This window comes from Giraffa tippelskirchi, chromosome 13 (genome assembly GCF_054371585.1).
Source record: "Giraffa tippelskirchi isolate mGirTip1 chromosome 13, T2T-mGirTip1v1.2.pri, whole genome shotgun sequence".
In the NCBI taxonomy this organism is placed as follows: Eukaryota; Metazoa; Chordata; class Mammalia; order Artiodactyla; family Giraffidae; genus Giraffa; species Giraffa tippelskirchi.
Window position 1 is genome coordinate 83,836,146 of NC_137287.1, and position 24,490 is coordinate 83,860,635.

Sequence of the window (24,490 nt, forward strand, 5' to 3'; positions counted from 1 at the left end):
TTCTTCTAGAAAACCAGTCATTTTGGACTTGTAGTAACATAGGTGACAAACACTTAAACGTTTAGGAATTCAATTTTCGAGACTGAAAGCTTTGTATCTAATTAATTAATTTGCTTAATCCTTCTATCCCTTTCCCTTGTGTCATTTTTGTGATACAATTAAATATGCATTAATAAGTTTTAATAAGTGTATATGTAAGGCAGCTTTCCTTTTCTGAGTGTAAATGTGAGGACATTGGAGCCTTTAAGGTTCAAGAGTGTGTCAGCATTATATATTTTGAGCACTTATAAAATCCAAGTCATAAAAACTCATATGTGATTTTTTTTTTTTTACAAGCCCCCCTGGTGGCTCAGACTGTAAAGAAATACGCCTGCAATGCAAGAAGCCCAGGTTTGCTGTTGATTGGAGATAGCAGAATTGTAGGAAACATGGAAACAACATGTTGAGAATCAGTTCTGCAATAAGGATAGCGCTAATAGCATCAAATATCTTAGGGGTACAAGGAACCTAAGTAAACAACCCAAAGTAGAGCTCACCATCTAAGATGGGACACTAGGACTTCCCTGGCAGTGCAGTGGTTACGACTCCATGCTCCCAACGCAAGGGGCTTGAGTTCCCAGGGGGCTTGAGTTCAATTGCTGGTCAGGGACCCAAGATCCCCATGACACACAGAGTGGCCTAAAAAATAAAATGAGGACACCAAGGCCAGGGGTGTAGGAATGACACCTAGGCTGTGGGGTCATACAGCCTAGGTCACCTAGGCTGTACCCTCCGTACAGCCTCCCTCCCCCAACCCCACCTTGGAACATGTGACACTGTGATGCCATCACTCACTCTCCAGCATTCCCAGCAACAGTGAAAAGCCAAGTGGATTTCTTGCGCATGAGGGTGTATGTTCTCTTTAAAGTACCATTATAGCTTTTAATATATTGCCTCTTACCACTCATTACCTATTTACAATGAAAAGTTTATAGTCTAATGGACTCCAAACTGATGTTTAAGAAATATTTGTTAAGAGCATCCAGGTACAAAGTACTTGTGCTGTAGATGGAAGAACCATTGTGGTTCCCCTCCTTGGGAGATTGGCTTTATAGCAGAGGCAAGCCCGATGGGTTTTTCTAGTAATGGTACTTGTCTCTCATTAAGGAGGTATGGGTTATTATGTACTACATCATTAGAAGCTTTATTACTAAGAAGAGAATGTTTCTATTTCAGGTTGTATTTATAGCCTTCTTTTTATAGCAGTTCTTGCACAAGTTGGTATTTTGGTAGGAGGAGTAGTGGACTTTTGAAATGAATAGGTTGAGTATGAATGTAGAATTAAGGATGTTCTGTCCCCTATTCTATATGAATGACTGTTTCTTGTGACCCTAAAACTAATCTTCTTGAAATTTTGGGGTATGTTTTACCAAAAATTGTTGGTAAATAAGCCTTTGAGGAATTTTTGAAGGTTTATCTTAATAGAATGCCCCCAGAATGAAACAACAGTTGGTGATGCTGGTTTTCTGTGTCCATGTTATTAAATTTGAGTCTGTTGATCTTCTGTGGTGAAAGTCCCCCCCAAGCATAGATTGACAGTGGTTTTATTTTTTTCCTTATGGTGGTTTTAAGTGGTGCTGGTTAGCTCGCGGACTTCCCACGTCTCTCGAGACCCTGCATTCTATCCTTTCTCTCCAGCCTTTGCTCTTCTCCTTTGCTCAGAGGGTTATTTATTAATCTGAGCCTGTGGCTTCATATTTACAGAATACTGCCCTAATGTCAGAGCTTCTCAGTTTACTTTAGTATCTGTTGGGGGCCTGAGAAAAGTTACTAGAATGAATTTTAGTTAACAAAGGTGAAGAGGTGGGACAAAGGAAGACACAGCAGAAGTTGAACAGGAAACCGGACCCTCCGATTTGATGAGATTGATGATGATGAATTCAGGCATGCCTCGGAGACACTGTAGACACACAGTAAAATGAGTCTTGCAAGAAAGCAAGTCACACAAGTATTTTACAAGTATTTTGGTTTCCCCGTGGGTCCACGCTGTAGCATGTCTCAGAACTTCTTTTATTCTTATGGCTGAATTGTATTCCAGTGTATGGATAAACCACATTCTTTTTATCCACTCACCTGTTGATGGACACTGGGTTTGCTTCCACCTTTAGAAGCTTCTCTGCCTTCTCTCACAGACACCTCCAGATGTAGAGTGCCATGCTGTGATTTCTGTACCTGAGCTGTAATTACAAGTTGTAATTAACCTTTCTCACAAGCACAGTTACTAGAATGAAGCTGCGTGAAAGAAGGACCTTGAATCTTGTATTTTCTTAAGGCATGAGCAGTTCGCTACAAAGCTTGGCACAAAGCTCCAGGACTTTGAACACTGGACGTTTGTTATTTGCCGCGTGACAGGTGGTTGGCCCTGTGTCATTTGGGGCTACAGGGATAACTTGGCCACTTGTCCCTCATCTGGGGGATTAGTTCAGCCTCAGTCACCCTGGGAGAAGTAGCGGGGTTCCCAAGAGAGCAAGGGAGAAGTCCAGTGCACAGATGCTCTTTAAGCATCTGCTTGCATCCTGTTTGCTAACATCTCATTGGCTAAAGACGCCCACAGGGCCCAGCGAAGAGTCAAGAGGTGGATAAAGACAGCCCTTCTCTTGTTGAGATGAGAGGCAGAGTTGCATTGCAAAGGGTGTGTACCCTGCAATGAGAAGTTTATGGTCAGTCTTTGTAACCCACCACAGTACTTTAAGACAAATTCAAATAGAGATAAGCTCGGTGTGAGTCCAAAGGATCGGGAGAGGTTTTATACAGGTGTTGATAACAGCATCTTGAAGGATGTCCAGGCTTTGAGTACAGAGGAGGAGGGTAAGGGGTGGAATGGGTCTGAAGAAAGAGTGCAGGTACAGAGAACACAAGGGGTGGGGCTGAGGGGCAGGCAGAGGGCCTGGCTGAAGGCTTGTTCAGGAGCCGCTGTCAGAGTGGAGGTTTGGAATGTCACCGTGGTTGAGAAAGGCCTTGAATGTCCAGTTAGTGTACATATGGTTCATCTCTATGTTCTGCAGAGCAGTTGAAGGCTATTTTGAGGGAAGGGTAATATGGTAAATCACTTGATTTAGGAGAAACAGTGTCGTCAGGATGACTTACCCACAAGCTAGCCAGAATTCTGAGATGGCCGCTGATACTCCTGCCCCCTGGTGTACCCCTGTGTGATCCCCGCACCTGCAGTGTTGGCAGGACAGTAAGGGTGGTGGAGCACCCTCCTGTGATCAGGCTGGCATATGGCAGAGAGGAAGAATCTTGCAGATAAAATGGCTAGAGGTGTATCCAATTTTTTTAAGGACCAGCTTTTTGTTTTGTTGATTTTCTTTCTTGTTTTCAATTTCATTGATTTCTCCTCTAAATTTTATGATTTCTCCTGCTTGCTTTGGATTTAATTTGCTCTTTTTTTCCTCATTCCCTAGGGTGGAAGCTTAGATTATTTATTTTAGATCTTCCCTCTTTTCTAAAACATCTGTTCAATGTTATAAATTTCTCTGTAAGCACTGTTTTCACTCCATCTCATAAATTTTGATAAGTTGTATTTTTATTCAAGATATTTTAAAATTTCTTTTAAGACTTCTTTGATTCATATGTTATCTAGAAATGTGCTGTTTAATCTCCAAACACTTTTAGATTTCCTATAATCTTTGTTATTAATTTTCTTTTGATCTGAGAGCATACTTTCCATGATTTTTGTTCTTTAAACTTTGTTGAGGTGTGTTTTATGACCCACAATGTGGTTTGTCCTGGCAAATGTTCCATGCGAGCTTGAGAAGAATGTGTATCTTACTGTTACTGGATAAAGTATCCTGTACATGTAAGTTAGATCAGGTTAATTAATGGTGCTGTCCACTTCAGCTATATCCTTGCTGACTCTACCTGCTGGATGTATCAGTTACTGATGGAGGTGTGTCAAAGTATTCAACTGTAATAGTGGGCTTATCTATTCCTCCTTGCAGTTCTGCCAGTTCATGCCCATGTGTTTTGATGCTCTGTTGTTGCATGCATACGCATTAAGGATTTTTATGATGTTCCTTGGTGTGCTGCTTTGGGTGTTTGTCCTGCTTGGTATTCTCTGAGCTTCCTGGATCTGTGGTTTGGTTTCTTTGGAAAATTCTCAGCTGTTATTTCTTCAGATATTTCTTCCTCTCCTTTTTCTGTTTCTTCTAGTATTCCCATTACTTTTGTAAGTTTTTTAAAGAGACTTCCAAACTGTCTACCAGAATGGCTGTAGCATCTTGCATTCCTACCAGCAGTGAGTGGCAGTTCCTGCCACTGCCTATCGTCACCAGCATTTGGTGTCATCAGTGTTCTGAATTCGGGGCATTCTCATAGGTGTGCAGTGGCATCTTATTGTTGTTTCACTTTTATTTATTGTTTGTTTGTTTACTGGCCATGCCACGCATCATGTGGGATCTTAGTTCCTGGACTAGGAACGGTACCAGCGCCTCCTGCGATGGAAGCTCAGAGGTGTAACCACTGGACCATCAGGGAATCACCGTCATTGTTGTATTAATTTGCATTTCCCTGGTAACATATGATGTGGGACACCTTTCCATATACTTATTTACTGTGCATACATCATCTTTGGTGAGATCTCTCTTAAAGTCTTTGGCCCATTTTTAATTGAGTTGCTATATTTTCTTACTGTTGAATTTTGAGAGTTCTCTGTATATTTTGGATAACAGTCCTTTATCAAATATGTCTTTTGCTGCAAATATTTTTTCCTGGTATATAGGTTGTCTTCTCATTCTCTTGACATTATCTTTTGCAGAATATAAATTTTTCATTTTAAGAAAGTCCAGCTTATCAATTACTTCTTTCATGGATCCATATCTTTGGGTATGGAAAAGTCATTTCCATACCCAAAGTCATCTAGGTTTTCTCTTATGTTATCTCTTAGGAGTTTTATAGTTTGGTGTTTTACATTTAGAACTATGAACCATTTTGAGTAAGTTTTTGTGAAGGGTATAATGTCTGTGTTTAGGTTCTTTTTTCTTTTTTTGCATTGGATATGCACTTGTTCCAGCATATTGATGAAAAGTTAACTTTTGGGAGGCTCATTTTCCTTCATTTGAAGATATTTCTATGTTTTTTAATTGAGATACAATTGACACATAGCCTTCCATTAGTTCCAGGTGTACAGCATAGTGATTTGACATTTTATGCATTGGAAATGATCATCACAGTAAAGCTAGTAAGATCCATCACCACACATAGTTAAAATTTTTTTCTTATTGTGAAAATTGTAAGGATTTACTCTCTAAGCAACTTTCATATATACAGTATTGTTAACTGTTGTCATCATGCTCTACATTACACCCCTAGAACTTGTTTTATAACTAGAAGTTTGTGCATTTTACTGCCGCCATCCATTTGGCCTCCTCCCACCCTTTGCCCACCTCTGGCAACCACTAGACTGCCAGTCTGTTCTCTGTATCTATAAAATTCAGGGTTTTTTTTTTTTAGATTCTGTATGTAAGTAAGATCATACAGCATTTGTCTTTCCCCGACTGACTTATTTCATTTAGCATAATGCCCCCAAGTTCATCCATGTTGTCACAAATTGCAGGATTTCCTTCTTTTTGTTGCTGAATAATATTCCGTTGTAAATATATACCACAATTTCTTTATCCACTCATTCATCAGTGGGCACTTAAGTTTCTTCTGTATTTTGACTATTGTAAATAATGCTTCAGTGAATATGGGGGTGTATATATCTTTTTAAGGTAGTGTTTTCATTTCCTTCAGATAAATACCCAGAATTGAAATTCCTGGGTCATATGGTAGTTCTATTTTTAATTTTTTGAGGAACTTCTATGCTGTTTTCCATAGCAGCTGCACCAGTTTGTATTCAAACCCAACAGTGCACAGAGGATTCCCTTTCCTTTATATCCTTGCCGACACTTATTATTTCTTGTCTTTTTGATGATAGCAGTTCTTACAGGTGTAAGAAGATACCTGATTGTGGTTTTGATTTGCATATCCCTAATGATCAGTGAAGATCATGGCATCTGGTCCCATCATTTCATGGGAAATAGATGGGGAAACAGTGGAAACAGTGTCAGACTTTATTTTTGGGGGCTCCAAAATCACTGCCGATGGTGATTGCAGCCATGAAATTAAAAGACGCTTACTCCTTGGAAGAAAGGTTATGACCAACCTGATAGCATATTTAAAAGCAGAGACATTACTTTGCCAACAAAGGTCCGTCTAGTCAAGGGTATGGTTTTTCCAGTGGTCGTGTATAGATGTGAGAGTTGGACGGTGAAGAAAGCTGAGTGCCGAAGAATTGATGCTTTTGAACTGTGGTGTTGGAAAAGACTCTTGAGAGTCCCTTGGACTGCAAGGAGATCCAACCAGTCCATCCTAAAGGAGATCAGTCCTGGGTGTTCATTGGAAGGACTGATGTTGAAGCTGAAACTCCAATACTTTGGCCACCTCATGCAAAGAGTTGACTCATTGGAAAAGACCCTAATGCTGGGAAGGATTGGGGGCAGGAGGAGAAGGGGACGACAGAGGATGAGATGGTTGGATGGCATCACCGACTCGATGGACATGGGTTTGGGTAAACTCCAGGAGTTGGTGATGGACAGGGAGGCCTGAAGTGCTGCGATTCATGGGGTCGCAAAGAGTTGGACACAACTAAGCGACTGAACTGAACTGAATGATCAGTGATGTTGAGCACCTTTTCACGTACTTATTGGCTGTCTGTATATTTCTTTGGAAGGATGCCTATTCAGATCTTCTACCCATTTTTTTTAATCAGAAGCTTGGATTTTTTGCTGTTAAGTTGTATGGGTTCTTTATATATTTTGGATATTGACCCCAATCAGCCTTATGATTTGCGATTATTTTCTCCCATTCATTAGGTTGCCTTTTTATATTGTTGCTGGTTTCCTTTGCTGTGTAGAATATTTTTAGTTTGAAATAGTCCTGCTTGTCTAGTTTTGCATTCGTTGCCTGTGGTTTTGGTGTCATAACCACGAAATCTTCTCTAAGACCAGTGTCAAGCTGCTTTTCCTGTGTTTTCTTCGAGGAGTTCTGTAGTTTCAGAACTACAGAAGGTCTTACATTTAAGTCTCTAATCCATTTTGAGTTTGTATTTATTTGGTGTAATATACGGATCCAGTTTTATTTATTTTTTTGTCTGTAGCTATCCAGTTTTCCAGCACCACTTGAAGAAGAGATTGTCTTTTCCCCATTGTGTATTTTCCCTATCTTGACACTTTTGTCGAGATAAGAGTGGCTGTATATGCATTGACTTATTCTGTTCCATTTGTCTATATGTCTGTATTTATGCCAGTACCATGCTGTTTTGATTTCTGTAGCTTTATAATACGTTTTAAAATGAGAACGTGTGTTCTCCTGCTTTGTTTTGTTTTCTCAATATTATTTTGGTTACTCAGAGTCCTTTGTGGTTCCATATGAATTTTAGGATTGTTTGCTATTTTTCTGTAAAAAAAAAAAAAAGATGCTGGGAGGTTGAGGAATTACATTGAATCTATAGATCACACTGGGTAGCATATACATTATAACAATATTAGTCTTCTAATCCATGAACACGAGTTGTCTTTCCATTTATTTGTGTTTAATTTCTTTCAGCAGTGTTTTGTAGTTTTCAATGTACAAGTCTTTAGCTTCCTTGGTTAAATTTATTTGTAAGTGTTTTGTCCTTTTTGATGCTATTGTAAATGGGATTATTTTCTTAATTTTCCTTTTAGATCATTCATTATATAGAAATGCAACTAATTTTTGCCTGTAGACTTTATATCCTGCAGCTCTACTAAAGCATCATAGTATAAATGCATTTTAAAGCCCCATAGGCCCCAAGAGGAACATTAGGAAATAAGTGTGCATAGGAAAGCAGCCCAAGGCCTGGCTCCACAGTCAGTGTCAGGAAGCTCAGAAGGAACCAGAAAAGGTGTCTGGGGAGAGTCTGCAGTGAAGAGGGCAGAGAACCAAGGGCCAGGCTGTGCTGAAGATGCCAAGTAGAGTGTTTCACGTGGGTTTTAGAGAGATTAATAACCTTCCCAGGTCACACAGCTGGCTGGAGATGCAGCTTGCGTCCGAACTGACTGGCAAATGCCAGACTCATGCTCCCAGTTTCTGTGCTCGAACACATAGACCACAACCAGTATGATGATGTTCCCTTCGGTAGCACCAACTCTGTGCCAGGCACTGTTGTGAGAGCTTTATTTATAACAGTATGTTTATTCCTGTTGTCATCACCATGTTACAGAGGTGGAAACGGAGACACAGTGAGGTTGTGTTCAGGGTCACAGAGTGGCTCTGTGCTTTGAACTCAGCTGTCTGGGTCCAGAGTCTGCACTCACAACTGTCTGCTGATAACTCTCTCCACTGCCTGCATAACTGGAGTGTCATCAGGGATAATATTTCTTAAGGTTGAACGAGGACGCTCAGGAAGCAAATAGATTCTTTAATTAGAAAAAGAAAACCAAGCAGCAGCGTTTTGACCTCTGGCTCTGTCCATATTGATTTTGGTGCTTCCCAGCCTCATATAAGCTGGTGAAGTGCTATATGCCTTTCTTCCAACTTGAACAAAGTACTTGTAAAGTTGCTTTGTTCTTTCTCCCTATGGAGCATGCCTGAAAGCAAAATGTAATGCTGCCTTTTACGTTAAGTCAAACGAAAGCTTCGGTTTCTCAGGGTCAGAAAAATGCAGTCTCATCCAGTGATTTTAATTTTGCCCCTCTCAAAAGTTAAGTATAGGAAGGAAGTTCTTGCATCTGAGAAAAGATTTACTGCTGGAGTCATGTTGCCTGGAGTAATGGTTTACAACTGTTAACAACTTTCAAATTGACCCAGAGTTTACTTTAAGAGGCGCTGGAAGCATGTTGGTAAGTGCAGTGTTCCTTCCAGCATGATAAGACCTTCAGATGTCTGCTGTCTGCTGCTTGTTTGTCTTCATTATGCCTTGGTTTTCCTGGACATGACCTCTGCCCCTCAATTCAGGTGCTCCCCTGAGCTGTTTCTCGCCACTCCATGTATTCTGGCATTTTTCCTCAAACAAAGGTCCCGCGTTACACTTATGGAAAAAATAACCCAGTGCCAGGGTGGGTTGGAGTGGGCAGCGCGTCCCCTTCAAGTTCTACCTGGCCTTTCATTCTCCAGTCTTACCTGTGCCTCTCCTGTTAGCTCACCTGTTTTGATCTGACATAGCTGAGGCTTTTCTTATCTTTATTTTGGTTTAAATTTTTAAAAGTTCGTAACCAGGTTTTCAAGAGGACAGGAGTCCCGAGACCCGGTTGTCAGCAAAGTAGGCAGTAATTACAGCCACTGTCACCTGGCATGCGAACAGATGTTGAAAAAAACCATCCACTGGCCAGCCGTGACCCGGCGTCCCCCTCTGCCGGCCATCTCATCGTCGGCTGCTGGCCTCAGTCAGAAGAGATGGGGACCGGAGTGGAGCCAGGGTAGGGGAGACTGAGGGGCACTTGAAAGGCTACAGTGGGAGAGCGGCTTTCACCAGCAGAACAGGTCTGCCGATGAAAGTTCTCTCCATTTTTGTTTGATTACTTATTCACATTCTTAAATGCTCATCTGTATGTTCAGGTTTTCATGTATTTTTGAGTCAATTTTGAAAATATGTAGTATGCTAGAAAGAGATCCATTTTTCTAAGTTTTCACATTTGTGGGCATAAATTTGTATTTTAGAATTTCTGCTATGTCAATAATTATGTCCCCTTTTTTCTCTGCTCTTTTTTGGAATGACTTTTATATATATAAAATACATGAGTTTCAGGAAGAAACCTAAAGAGGATTTACATTTGCTCCTGGCAGCACCTCGGACGGAAGTAGTCCTACGTCACGTTCACCCAGGTCTGAGGAGTGAGATGGGTCGAAGCCAGGCTTTGGTCCCTCTGAGGGCCAGAGGGAAGTAGGAAGTAGCCCTGAGTGCCCCGTTGCAAGTGTGAATCGTTTATTAGGGTTCCCCTTCTTGGTGGACCTGGACTTCCATTTTTATTCTCTTGCTTTCTAGGATTATCCAAAGATCACCCCACTACATCACCTACCTTTTCAGAAATTGGCACATGCCCTTCAAAGAAAAGGTGCTCCAAATATTAGGCTCATCTCTCTGAATTTCCTTTTTCTCTAAAGTTTGATCCTGTAGTTCCTTCCTGCTTTGTCTCTCTAATGCTATCAAAGACATACTTTATATATATATATATGTATACACACACGCACATATATATATTTTCTTAATGCAAGGATTAGCCTGCATTACCTTGATGGCACTACATGAGGCTGAAGTCCTTCTTATGTATACTTTTTTAAGGTAAGTGTTACTCTTGAGGTATAGCATGGATGCAGAAAAGGGAACAAATCTTGAGCATACTGCTCAGTTAATTATCATAGGTGACTACCTGATCCCCCACCCAGTCAAGAAGCAACATCAACACCCAAGCCTGCCCCTCCCTTTGCCACCATGTCCCCTGCTCCCGTCTCCATTATAATCACTTCTGCTTGGCCGCTTTTTCCTTCCTGAAAACCTAGGAAACCGGATCTTGTTTAGTCCCTTTCCTTTGTCATGATGAACTGCATGGTTTTGGCCCAGTCCTTTCTCATTTGGTTTGCTTTTTACCTTTTCAGTCTATTCCTGGGACGGCTTTCTCCCCTTGTATATCATGTTTCTCCCCTTGTGACAAGCCCGCTCAAGCCTGTTAACAATTCGTCCCTTTAGATTGTACACAATACTTTGCTGTTTTCCTGAGTGTGATTTCTAGAAAGCCTTCCAAGCTCATGATCGTCTGCTGACACGTAGAATATGCTATTTCAGGCTGTGATTGTGTTTTGTACACATTTAGGAACAGTTACCCAGAATACAAACCTGTTGCCTTATTTCTCTGGCTAGCCCTGCCCATCACAGGAAACAAATCAGGAATTGTTTGATTTGAAATGTTCTCTTGATCTCTCCTTGCTCGAGATGTGCTGTGGAATTGCAGGAAGAATTGCAGCTGTCATCTTGGATCCCTTTCTAGCGGGTATCACCATTGACTTGTCAAGCTTGACTTCTCAGTTCTCATTTATCACCCTCATCAGATTCACATTTTTGGCATAAGCACCTGGCACAGTGGCTGGCATATGTTGGCATCTGATAACTAATTAGCTCGTGGTAATCTGATACGAGGGATTCAGAAGTCAAGAATCAGGGACGTCCATGAGGTGAGACAGAAATGGCCAGCCTTTTTCTCTTCCTTCCAGCTTTATTGAAATATAATTGACATACACCACTGTATAAATTTAAGGTGTGCAACATAGTGATTTGACTTATACACATCACAAAATGATTACCACGGTAAGTTTAAAGAACACCCATCATCTCATATAGATACAAAATTAAATAGAAAAAAATTCTCCTTGTGATGAGAACACTTCAGGTTTACCCTCTTAACTTAGGCTTTCATATATAACATGCAGCAGTGGGCCAGCCTTTCTTTTTTTTAAGTTAGAAATGAACTTGGCTTCTATCTCTCCCACTTCTGACTCTTGGCCATTTGGTACATTTAATTTCTAGCATCAAAGAATCCGAATCCTGACAAAATGGGCGTTTTATTTTTCCTGGTCCTTTTCATTGAGAAGTGGTGGGTATCGTGCAGAGTAAGCATAGCTTGTGCTTCGCATCAGCACATAAGATCACAGTGAGCCCCCAGAACTCGGGGTTCAGCCAGGAGATAATCATCTAAATGGATGTGATAAGTTTTCCCCCCAAAATGGGATCCCTTCTAGAACCAAGAGAATTAGAGCTAAAAATGTATCATAAAGGAAAACCCTCATCTGAAACCCTGTGGGGTTCACTGAAGCCAGGATGTGTGAGCAGCTGGACCGAGGTCCACCTGCAGCCAGGAAGGGAAGGCAGAGGAGAACTGGGGAGTCACATTTCAGCCCAGTTCTGGGGGTACAGGCGCTGAGCCCCAGCCTGGGCAGCTCCAAGGTTGTCGTCTTGAGTGGGACAGTGGTGTCTCACCACACTGCACCTTCAGTTCAGTTCAGTCACTCAGTCGTGTCTGACTCTTTGCGACCCCATGGACTGCAGCATACTAGGCCTCCCTGTCCATCACCAGCTCCCGGGGCTTACTCAAACTCATGTGCATTGAATCGGTGATGCCATCCAGCCATCTCATCCTCTCTCGTCCCCTTCTCCTCCCGCCTTCAATCTTTCCCAGCATCAGGGTCTTTTCAGATGAGTCAGCTCTTTGCATGAGGTGGCCAAAGTAATGGAGTTTCGGCTTTAGCGTCAGTCCTTCCGATGAATATTCAGGACTAATTTCTTTTAGGATGGACTGGTTGGATCTCGTAGTCCAAGGGACTCTCAAGAGTATTCTCCAGCACCACAGTTCAAAAGCATTAATTCTTCGGTGCTCAGCTTTCTTTATAGTCCAACTCTCAACATCTCATGCTGCACCTTGGCCTACCTGGAATCTTTACTATCTCGTTAGGGATCAGCTTAGGCTGTTCTGTAAACTTGACATGCTAATACATAGCACAGTGATGAACATCTCTGTCTTCTTGGAGTGGGGCAGGAGGTGCCTGCCTCGTCTAGTGGCCCCAGAGCTCCCCCTCCTGTTGCTCTCCCATCATGTTGACAGGTGCCCCCTTATTCTCTCTGGTCACTTCCCTCTTCCCCCTCTGCAGTCCAAGTGGAAAGATCCCTTCTGCTGCCCTGATCCTCTTAGTTCAGCTCCACTCAGAGCTCATGCCCAGAGTTTGTCCTCAGGGCAGACAGCCCCGCACCCACTGCAGTCCCTTTTCCTCACCCTGAAGTGGACCAGGGACCCCCTTTCAGGTGGGCTGCCCAGCTCAGGTGGTGCCCCTCAATGACTTGGAGGTGCTCACACCTGAGCCCAGCAGTGGGGCTTCTGCCTCCATGGCTCTGACCACACTGTGTGGCCACGCCCTGAGCGTCCCTGGGCCAAGGCAATGCCCCCTGGCTTCCACCAGACCCTGTGCTTCACTGTGAGCCCCTCTTGAGGTTGTTGGCTGACAGTGGGGAAGGGTCCTCAGGGCAAAACTGGGACCTGTCTCCAGTCATCGGGTGGCACATGTCAACACTTGGCTCCTCTCCATCTTGCCGCTGTTTTTTCCCTCCTCGTCAGTTCCTCTCGGCTCGGCTCCCCTTTCACAGTCCCCCTAACTGATATTTCTCACCTCTGAAGAACAGTCTTTGAGCCATGGTGACAGGCTTCTGAAAAAAACCAAATTCCTGTGAAGGTGGGATTAGAGAAGGGACATTGGAGCTGAGGACCTGAGTGAGAGGCTTTCCTTTGGGGGGGTGGGGGGGCATCGTGGGGAGTATATGTACGTAAGACAGCCGAAAACCCAAAACGAAGCAGAAAGTGAGCTTTTAAAACATACAAGATATGTTTTCTTGTGCTTTCATGCTTGATCTCACCATTTGAGTCCTTGTTGGGTGACTTACTCTGTTAACTTAACCTCCAGGAGAGCCTGAACCCGGTGGGGGGGAGTCCTGAACCCCGTCCTCCGTGGCATCCAACTGACTCTCACTTTTTCTCACTGCTCTCCCTCATCAATGTAAATCTGTTTTAATTTGCTTCTCATTTTGATGGACTGAATGTGTGTCTGAATCTGCTGCTTCAAGCAACTCTGGACTCATTTCCTCCATCACAGTGATGCTCAGACGTGTTCCACTAGAATTACCCTGCAGTGAGTAAAAAAAAAAAAAAAAAACCTCTTCTCCAGATCTGTAGGAAAATGAATCTTTGTGATGTTGAGAACTTGCTCAAAATCATTTTTCCCAGAACTTTAGTACCTGCTGTAGTTTTCCTACTAGAGGATGAAAAAATGCGTGAGAGCATCGAGTGAATGAGGACAAATCTGTAGGAAGCTGCTGATTTCATTAGCTTTGATGGGTTGGGTTTTTATCATGGATGTGTGATTGTTATATTGTACATGTATATTCATCGTCCGCTCATAAAACTTTTTCTGATTTGTGTGATGAAACGAAGTACATCAGCACGCTGGTGTTCTGCACCTTAAACACTGAATGTGAAAGGAAAGTGAAGTCACTCAGTTGTGTCCGACTCTTTGTGACCCCGTGGACTGTAGCCCACCAGGCTCCTCCATCCATGGAATTTTCTAGGCAAAATTACTAGAGTGGGTTGCCATTTTCTTCTCCAGGGGATCTTCCCAACCCAGGGATCGAACCCAGGTCTCCTGCATTGCGCGCAGACACTTTACCGTCTGAGTCACCAAGGAATCCCAAAACACTGAAAAACACTGCTTTCTAGACCCTAAACGAATTTCTTATGGTATTGGCTCATGGCACTGACAGCCCTTACTGATCAGCTGAAGTACGGATCACGAGGACATGTGCTGACCATGCTTGTTGGAACATAATTACATCTGTCATGAGTGTGGCCTTCCCCGGTGGCTCAGCGGTAAAGAACCAGCCTGCAATGCAGGAGACATGGGTTCGATCCTTGGGTCGGGAAGATCCCCTGGAGAAGGGAGTGGCACTCACTCCAGTATTCTTGCCTAGAGAATCTCATGGACAGAGGAGACTGGTGGGCTACAGTCCGTGGGGTTGCAAGAGAGTTGGATACAACTTAGCGACTAAAACAGTAACAGTCAGGAGCATACTTGGAATTGGTTTCCACTGTTTTGAAAGATGCAGTTACCCTGAATTAGAGATATGCTTGTCTGACAACCCCCGAAGCCCAGCGCTGACAGGAGATGCCATTTCGCCTGATTCCCAGTGTCTACCCAGGAGGGCCAGTTAGCAGGGACTGTTTCCTTGCTCGCATCCTGCTTGCCTTTCCTTCACAGTTAATTCATCTGTTCATTCATAATGATGATTTGGTATCATGCGCTTTCTTGTTTCTTCTTTTTGTCTTTGGGATTCTTTTAGTTGCTTCTTGGATTGAGCGTTTGAATAGTAAAGTGATTTGGTTTTTTCATTGTAATACAGTATTGCGATGGTGGGTAGCAAGCAGACACAGTCTTTCCCATGGTCCTCTGCTCAATTTATACTGGACTCCTGCAGGAGGGGGCAAGCATCAATAGCCAAGTGTTCAGTCTCTTCATGCCGGTCCCTCCCTGGATGCTGCTTCTCTTATTTCAGTGTCATCACTGAGGTGGATCCGGAACACTGACTGCCCTGGACGGCACTTCCACTCATCAGACATAATTGGCTTCGTAGGAACATCACCTGTCCTGGAGAAGTGACTTACATGCTAACTTATTTCAGGGTCTGACCACTGCCTGAGCCTCAGTGAGCTCGTCCACCACCCATCATGCCTTCTGGTCTTCCTTATGTGCTGGAACTGTGCCAGCCCAACCTGAGCATCCTAGTCTCTTCTACAGATGCACACACCCATGCATGCACACATGTGGAGACAGATGTGTAATAGTGCAGCAGAAGTCTGATGTTTGATTTAGGGTCCTCCATCAGTCATTATGCTGCAGCAAAGTTGGTTCTACCCTGACTGTAAGATGCCCCTTTACCAAAAGCATCTGCTCAGTTCAGTTCAGTTGCTCAGTCATGTCCAACTCTTTGTGACCCCATGGACTGCAGCACGCCAGGCCTCCCTGTCCATCACAAAGCTTACTCAAACTCATGTCCATCACGTTGGTGATGCCATCCAACCATCTCATCCTCTGTCGTCCCCTTCTTCTCCCGCCTTCAATCTTTCCCAGCATCAGGATGTTTTCAAATGAGTCAGTTCTTCGCATCAGGTAAGTAAAGTATTATAGTTTCAGCTTCAGCATCAGTCCTTCCAATGAATATTCAGGGATGATGTCCTTTAGGGTTGACTGGTTTAATCTCCTTGCAGTCCAAGGACTATCAAGAGTCTTCTCCAACACCACAGTTCAAAAGCATCAATTCTTCAGCACTCATCTTTCTTTATAGTCCACTTCTCACATCCATACATGACTACTGGAAAAACCATAGCTTTGAATAGATGGACCTTTGTTGGCAAAGTAATGTCTCTACTTTTTAATATGCTGTCTGGGTTGGTCATAGCTTTTTTTCCAAGGAGCAAGCGTCTTTTAATTTCATGGCTGCAGTCACCATCTGCAGTGATTTTGGAGCCCCCCAAAATAAAAGTCTGTCGCTGTTTCCATTGTTTCTCCATCTATTTGCCATGAAGTGATGGGACCAAATGCCATGATCTTAGTTTTCTGAATGTTGAGTTTTAAGCCAGCTTTTTCACTCTCTTCTTTCACTTTCATCAAGAGGCTCTAGCGTTTAATTATAGAACCGATGATGATAATGTCTAATAAAAATTCTTTACTGTGTTCATAGTATTATATTTTTTAAAACTTTTCCAAAATATGTGGCCTGATGGTTTTAAGTTTTGCAAAAGCATCAAGTAGTCTGATAAGTTATTCACCCTGCATGTTCATCGGAGAAGGCAATGGCACCCCACTCCAGTACTCTTTGCCTGGAGAATCCCAGGGGCGGGGGAGCCTGGTGGGCTGCCGTCTGTGGGGTCGCACAGAGTCGGACACGACTGAAGCGGCTTAGCAGCAGCAGCTGCATGTTCATTTTTGTAGCAGGGATTTCAAGCCAGGCTCTGCAGACCTGTTGCATGCACCTCCGACTGGAGAGCATAGCCAGCACCCTAAGGGAGACATCCCCCTGGGGACATGTCAGGGATGTAACAGACACCCTGGGAGCAAACGTGTTCAGCTTTCACTCTCCCCGCCCCGTTGGCAGGGCTGATTTTTTATCAACCTGGGTGTGAAATTTGGGATCCCCAGAAATTCTTAGTTATTAAGAACTGGGTTCTGGGTTTAGACTGCTTCTCTCTGTTGAAGGGTGAAAGGAGAACACCTATTAGAAATCAAGCCTTCCAGAATCTCATTAAGGAACTTAAGAAAACAGGTAGTCTGAGAGAGGCAGTAGTTATGAAAACCGAAGTGGGACCAAATAAGAAGGTCTTTTTGGAGGCCAGCGAGAGGGAAAGGCAAAGGTTTTGCTTGTAAGGCCTCTGCTGCTTTAAAGAAAGAGCCGCCTCACAGGCGCGGGTGCCCCGGTCCCAGCTGTCAGCGCCATCACCCGGCCTCCAGGTGAAGACAAGGAGCCTTGTTGCCCGGGTGAAGAGAGGAGCCTTGTTCGTGACCCCTGGCCCGCAGCCACCGCAGACCCCCGCCCCCGCCCCTGCCCCGGCCTTTGTACCGCCGCCCCTCCTCCTTCCCTCCAGGCTTTGTGCGCCTTCAAGTGGCCCCCCGGAAGGGACCACCCAGGGGGCTGCACAATGGGGGCAGAGGTAGCCCCCCAAACATAGGTTTCTTGAGACAGCCCGTGAAAAGAAAAGTACTGTTTAACTATGTACGTGTTTGTCCTTTCTACTACTGTTTTGTGTGGCCAACAAAACACCCCCGCCCCCTCGCGTCCAGACTCCCCCAGGGCCGTACCCCCAGCTGTTCCGGCTGCCGGGCGTCAGGCCCAAGACCCTTGCTCCCCGTTCCTGCTCCCAAGCCGCTGCTGCCTGTCTGCTTACATGCACGCCTTTGGATGGATGGTCAGGAAATTTGATATCAGAGCAAACAAATGATGCTTGCCTGATGAAACTGTTTTATCAGTCATCCTCAGAGTCGGTGGCTTGGCGCTGCTGCTGGGTGAGATGTGTCTGTAGGACCACTCAACAAAAGCTGGCAGCCGGAATTCAGTTCTCAATAGCCATTCACACCTCTGTAAAAGGATTAGCTCTGGCCGATTGTTAGCCTGTTTAAATCTTAATTTGCATCTTTATGGAGGTAGGGCTTCTCTGGGCCTCTCTGCTGCTTGGTGGGGTGTGTGTGTGTACCTGTGGGTGGCTGGGTGGGCGTAACAGGAGGTTTTCTCTTACTGGCGAAGGTGCTAAATTGCTTCAGGAGGACCTGTAAACTACACAGATTGAATTAGCGACTTGGGTTTTGACTGACTTTGGTTGGGCTTTGGGTTCATTAGTTACATTGGGTTTTGGCCAACAAGTCCATTTGGGTTTTTCCTTACAGCTTACAAAAAAACCAGCCAAACTTTTTGGCCAACCCAATAGTTTGAGGCAGTTGTGGGTTCAGAACATGAGGTGCGTGAATGCATTCTGTTACTTCTGTTTAAACTCAGGAACCTCATGGGTCTTAGGATTTTTCAGTGTTGTTCATTGTAATCAACAAATTTCCTTGGGCATTAAATGCAGAAAACCAGACCTAGAATCTGATGGAATGATGGTTTTTAAAATAATCTATTCTATCCAGACCATGTATTCTTAGTGAAAAGATCAAAGCCACCTTATGTTTCAAAAGGAAAGTATGACCTACCAAAGCTGTGAGTTTCCAGGCGAGGTTTCTGCGAGCTCTGGAATCCAGTGGAGACTGGCAGGCTGTGTTGCCTTCTTCCCACCCCTCACGTGTGTGGGTTATTTCTCCATGACACGCTCACATCCCACCTCCACCTCTGTGAGTGATGCCTGCTTGTTGTTGCTCTTTCTGAAATAGTTTCCTCCCTAAAACTTCGTTCTGGATATAACTGACTGCCTTCTGATTCTTCCATTTCCTTAAAGAGACAGTAAACATCATCCATAAAACTTTCAACAAGTAACATTGTGTTTTGTAAATTGTGTAAGCAGACTTGTCCGTGCCTGGAGTCTGGGCCCACACCATGCAAAGACTGCCTCTCCTGGAGAAAATGAAACCCCAAAGTCAGGCTCCCATCACTGCAGCTGAAGCACGTGCTCACCAAGTGCTCACCAAGTGCCCCGAAGATGACAGCCAGGGCAGATGTGAAAGTCATGTGCTAGAGTCAAGGAGAAATCTATTTTCTGTTTGCCAAGAAGTAATTCTCAGTTTGTGATACTGAAAGAAAAAGCATCTTTTCTCCCTTTATTTCTTTAAAAAAAAACAAAACTCTACCTTAAGTGCTCACATTAGCCTGGCATGAAGTTGCTTTCTTGTAAATTATGTCCTAAATTCTGTGTGACTGAAAATGAAGCTTTCTCAGAAAGTAATTACTTTGAATTTAGCCAAAACATAATTTATTACATGCTTAAGTATTATTGGATAAAATAAAATTATGTTAAAGCAGCCATTTGTGTTACTAGCAGTTGCTTGTCCTCAAGCAGGTTTGTCCTCTTGCTGGACCTCACAGAAAGCAAACGGATGGTAGGGGCCCAGTGCCTTGGTGCCCAGACACCCTCTCCCCAGGAGAGAGACGAGTTGTCAGGCCGATGCTCTTCTAGCTGAAGTGTTCTGGTAGGATTGCAAATAGAAGACACGGAAGAAATTGGGCTCTTGAATTTGAAAATGGTATTTTCATCACACATCGTCTTTAATCTTTTAACTCTGTACATTGTGTGAATTATTTAAGTTGTTTGCAGGCAAGTGTTGATGGATATTTTGCAAACTAAAGTCTGTCCCATGGGGAGATAAATGTTAGAAATCCTCAACCCAGAGCCACTCATCTTTCGGCACACAAGGTTAGGAGTTAATCTGGAGTGGGCCATGGCTCCGTGGGGACAGTGCTGGTGGCTATCTCACTGACCATCTTGTTGATCATTCCTTGCTGAGCCCTGGGCCGGTGTGACACCACCATGTAAAAACAGGTTGTGAAAACACACATGTCATGAATTGTCTCACGTGGGTTTAAATCTTGTCCTGTCGTTCAGCACACAGTGTCCTTAAGAGTGTCGTCAGCATCCTGTGAAATACCAAGTACGCTTGCTGTTTTCAACAGGCCTCTTAGTCACGTGGGGAGGACTTTTCAGACAGGGCATAGCTGGAGGACAGCACAGGGTGGGGTGCTGTCTGCTTCATGCTGGAGGAACTCAGGGATGAGAAAGATCCCTGTGAAGGAGGCAGTTGGAGACACTGCCAGACAAGCGTGGGGGCAGCTGGTCTGAGCAGGCCTGACATCTGGACTCAGCAGACTGGCAAAGAGGGAAGGCATTCAGCGTGTGGTTGCTTACTGGCCCTGCTGTGGTGGTACTTGGGATGGAGATGGGGGAAGGATGCTGGAGTCGAGGAGCATTGTCCGTAAGGAATTTATAACAGTAACCAGACCCCACTGATTGGCTTTCTCTTCTCATCATTCCTAAGAGTGGCAGAGGTAAGATACTCGTCCCTGGGGGGCACTGCCGCATTCCACCTTGGCACAGCAGCATGAGCCGATGTCTGCCAAGCTCCCCTGCTGTACTCCGGTTTGCAAGGATACAGAAGCCACATCCCTTGCTCGGGGCTCACCCCTGGTTCCCCTGGCCGGAAAGTGAGTCTAGAGGCCATCTAAGCTGGAGATTCCGAACCCACAGCGTGGCTTTGTTTATCAAGCACAGTTTTTAACTTTCTTCTGAATAGTTGCCCCATGTTAAAATCTGAGAGCTGTCCTATAAAAATAAAACCAGCAATGGTGAATTTCCAGCTTCTCTTAAAAACTGGAAAGATCTAGCCTCACTTAGACACTCTGCCATGAGAGCCTGGGGTGACCAGCCCTTTAAGGTTGACACATGCCTCAGACTTTAGCATCCTCACCCCACCAGCGGTGGGCGTGTGGGTCCTCCCCGTCTGCTGCCCACCACTGCGCTCACATCTGCGAGCTCGTCCCCTGCCACCCAGAGCAGAGGGTCTGTCCCCTGGCCCGTCTCTCCCTTACCAACCCCATCCACAGCTACAGCTGCCAGGAAACCAGCCATGACTCAAAACCCCACGAGGTTTATCGCTGTTTCTTGGCCAGAGTTTATACTGAATCTTATTTCCTGTTACTATCCAGTCACCACCCCAGCCAGCTTATCTCCTTGCTAGGCCCCACCTCTTCTTACCCTGGCTTTCCCTCACCTTTGCCTTGCTGCTGCCTGGCTTCAGCTATGGTCTCCCTCTGTCTGCATCCTGCCTGACACAGGGTCCTGCTCCACCTTCCTGACCATCTTCCCCTCTACGCATCGTTACTGCTCTGAAATTGGCTTATCTTCGTCTTCTTAAGGGCAGGTCTCACTCTGTGAATTGGTTGATGACAAGATACAGCCTTCTAGGGAGAATTGGGACCCAGAGTTTGCCTTCGAAAAAGCTGGTAGCATAGGTACTGCACATCCCACGGGCCAGGAGGTTTGGGGCAGCCGAGGTCAGGCAATGAGGACCCAACATGGCATGGGCCACAGGCTCAGGGTTCAGACAAGAGCTGGGACTTGGCCTGGAGCTGGGGGTGCCAGCAGAGGGGCCCAGAGTCCAGAACAAGGCTTGAATCTGGGGACCCATTTCTGTTTCCTGCCCAGGGTTGAAGTCCTGCTCTAGAGGTGGGAGGGTGGGCCCGAGCCTCCAGTGTACAGATGGAGCAAGTCTTTTTCATCCTTCTATCATCAGGCACATGGCCATCGAATAGATGGAGTAACTTAGCCCAACCGTTAGATCTCTCCCAACTGTTAGACTGATTACAAATTAGTAATACTTTGCTATGAACATTGCTTTATAAGTTGCTTTGTTTTCCTCTTGGGGAATGTGTTGTATATTGCCAGCTACATATGTGATCAGTTTCTTTAAAGGAGAAGTATTTTGTCTTTGATATCTTCTCCCATGACTTTTTAGAATCATGCAAACAGTCTTTTTTTTTTTTTTAAGGAAGTTACTAACCAAGCTCTTTGGAGAGTGTTGTGACCCTGACAGACCTAACCTAGAACAATTAACACTCCACCAGTGTCCCTGTGGACTGCAAATAGATGACAAGGGCTAAATCCCTCTTTCCTGTTCTTTCTAAGAATAAAGAAAATTTCTTTGCAGTGGCATCTGAATGGAGAAATAATAGTCATTTTTTCTGCATTCAGAAATAAAGGACGTAACCTCTACTTTAGCCAGCAGTTTTCAATTTCTTAGCAGTGACAATTTAAGTAAATTTCATGTGAGTGGAGGAGATCTAACTTTGTTATGATTGACAATGTGAAATTAGCCTTTTCTGCTGTTCAGATTATCTGGCATTCCTATCAGTCAGGTGGGATATGCAGTGAGATTGCACAGCTGTGGATGTGAACCTCACTGAAGTCTGCAAAGGGTTAAAAGCCACTTCCTCTGATGGATTTAAAACAGCCACCTTCACACAGACAAGTTTTTCAAACTACCCCGTTTTACATCTTTGTCAAGAGACAGTCTAGTTGCTGCGTCTTTATGTTTAGATTATATTATAGATATATTTCAATAAACCACGAACAGCCACCATAGATTCTAGAAGCTGACCGTCTGGGCTCAAATAAACATCTCCTGTGGCACCTGTTTTATTTTATAGGCTCTGTAACCACAGTGACATCCTACGAGAAGGCCCTGACGCCTGCGGAGCCACTGTCCTTCGCCAGCTCCCGCGACTCTGCCCCGGGGGTGGCAGTGACAAAGAGCAAGTCAGGTATGACAGTCGTCAAGTTGCTTCTGTGGTGGGTAGGCCCTTCTCGTTCCCAGATAAGGGTGGAGAAACTGCTGTACACAGTCAGCTCTGTGCTGGGCACTCGTAGCATCGATTTAACTATGGCCTCACCATCTACTTCTTTGTGAATGTATTTGTTTCTGATTGTTAATTGGATACATCTGCTCAATCCCTGCTCCTATATCTTGCTCAGTCCCTGCACATGTATCTGCTGAACCCCTGCCCGTAGCAACATTTTAAGGCATACTCGTGGGGAGGGAACACAGGTAAGCTCAGTCTCACGTGTTCACATGACTTGGTGAAAACCCAGGTGGTAGTCCAGCAGAACCTCCTGCTGGACAGGTGTCCTTGGCAGATCCAAACCCCCGACGGGTCCCTGCGTTTCCAAGGTGATGCTGGTGATACAGGCCTCTGATGAATATAGTTCCTGTACCAACAGCATCAGCAAATCCTGGAAGCTTGTTAGAAGCGCATGTTCTTGGGCCCCACCCCAGATCCACTGAACCAGGAGTCTGGAGGTGGGCCTTGCCATCCGGGCTTGAATGCATGCTTACTTCTGCTCACTCAAGTGTGAGAGCGCCGCTCCAACCATGTGCCTTCAATGGCTCAAAAGCAGGGGTGAGCGAGAGGGGTTAATCGTTTGCAGGGTGATTGGCACATGTGAGTCATGATTCTTTCTGAATCAGTCAGAAATCTATCCCTCCATGCACCTTCTCAGCACTCTGGGTGTCTTGTCAGGGCCTCAGAAGCTTTGTGGCATCTGGGTTTCTGAATTAAATTCACAGCATTACAGATAGATAATATGTGTAGTGGTTTGTCCAGTGCTGCTCCTGGTAGGTGCCTAATTCATGGTGCATGAATGTTACCAATGTCCTTACCCTGATTTTTATTTGGGGGACTGACTGAAGTCCCCTCACTGAAGTCTGTCCCCACCGTTTTCCAGCAGAGAACAAATGGCTGCTCAAGTGTGGACAGCCCACTTGAAAAGGCCTTGTCTGGCGGGGAGAGTGAGATGGCTTTCAGGTCTGGTTGTCTTACATCTGGTGTCTACTGTCCTTTCTGTGTGTCATGTAGACTCTTTTGTATAAGGATATAAACAGGCAGGATAATGTGGTTTTCAGAGTGGAATTCGGCATAAATCCAGTGCGTATCGGGTCCCGTCAGGGCGTGAGGAGCCGTCAGGGTGATGGTCTCTAAAAGGACCTTGTCCCAAGAAAACGTGGCTGATCACAGGACTCCATTCCACAGACCGCAGGGTAAGGGTCACCAGTGCTGAACGTGTTTACATCTGCTTCTGCATCTTGCTGTGATCTCCACACTACAGAGAATGTGGGACCTGCCCATCCTGGTCAGTAGCTTTTCAGCTTACAGCACTGAAGGGCGATGCATGGAAATCCTCTTTCATGTTTTTTATCATGCAAAGTGAAGATAAAGGCAGTCTTAAAATGCCCTTTACAAGGGTGGGGGAAGCTAGCCAGAGAGGAGTCTCTCTGGCCATTTGGTGATTGTGTGCAGTCAGGCTCTTCAGCTGGACTCCCACTTCTTTCTCACCGCCTTCTGTGTCTGTTGATATACTGTTTGGCATAAACCACAGTGGTGGTATGTCACATGAAGGCATATATGCATTTATAATTCTCTCTATGGACTGAGTCGTTAGACTAGGTGATTCATCATGTGACTCTCTTAACCTGGGCTGCCAGACTGGCGTGGTGATAAGATATGCCATCTCCATCGACTCGGCCCGCGTTTGTTACAGTTTCTCAACATGCATAAATAGAGCGTCCGTTCCCATTATGAGAGGTTGTATTTTCCATGACTATTGATCTACAGTTATGTATAAATCAGCCTTCAAGAAGAAATGATCTTTCTTTATGACCAACACAAATTTTAAAATTAATATCTGGAGCCTTTGTAACTGTGTCTCTGCCACAGTCATTTTTTAAAGCCAGATAAAGAAGTCAGGAATGGTTCCTGAAGTCACTGTTGTGGTCTGTTATACTCAGAATCGTGACTGAGGGTGCCGTTCCTTGCACACTGATTGCCACTGGTTCCCTCTCTAGCCTCAGAAAAAGTCCCAAGTGTCTACCTGACCTTTGAGAGACAGGCAGT

At 44.6% G+C, this 24,490-nt stretch overlaps 1 protein-coding gene across 3 annotated transcripts in view; it reads left to right on the forward strand.

Moving 5' to 3' along the window:
- The window catches only part of KIZ (kizuna centrosomal protein), an 87,141-nt gene that overhangs the window by 23,573 nt on the left and 39,078 nt on the right, over nt 1–24,490 (forward strand). For 2 of the 3 annotated variants that reach the window (XM_081558724.1, XM_081558725.1), the window contains one exon: nt 22,250–22,363. The exons of the other annotated variant lie outside the window; for it this stretch is intronic. In XM_081558724.1, coding sequence (XP_081414850.1) covers nt 22,250–22,363 — 114 coding nt within the window. The remainder of the gene's footprint in view (nt 1–22,249; nt 22,364–24,490) is intronic. 3 annotated transcript variants of the gene reach the window in all.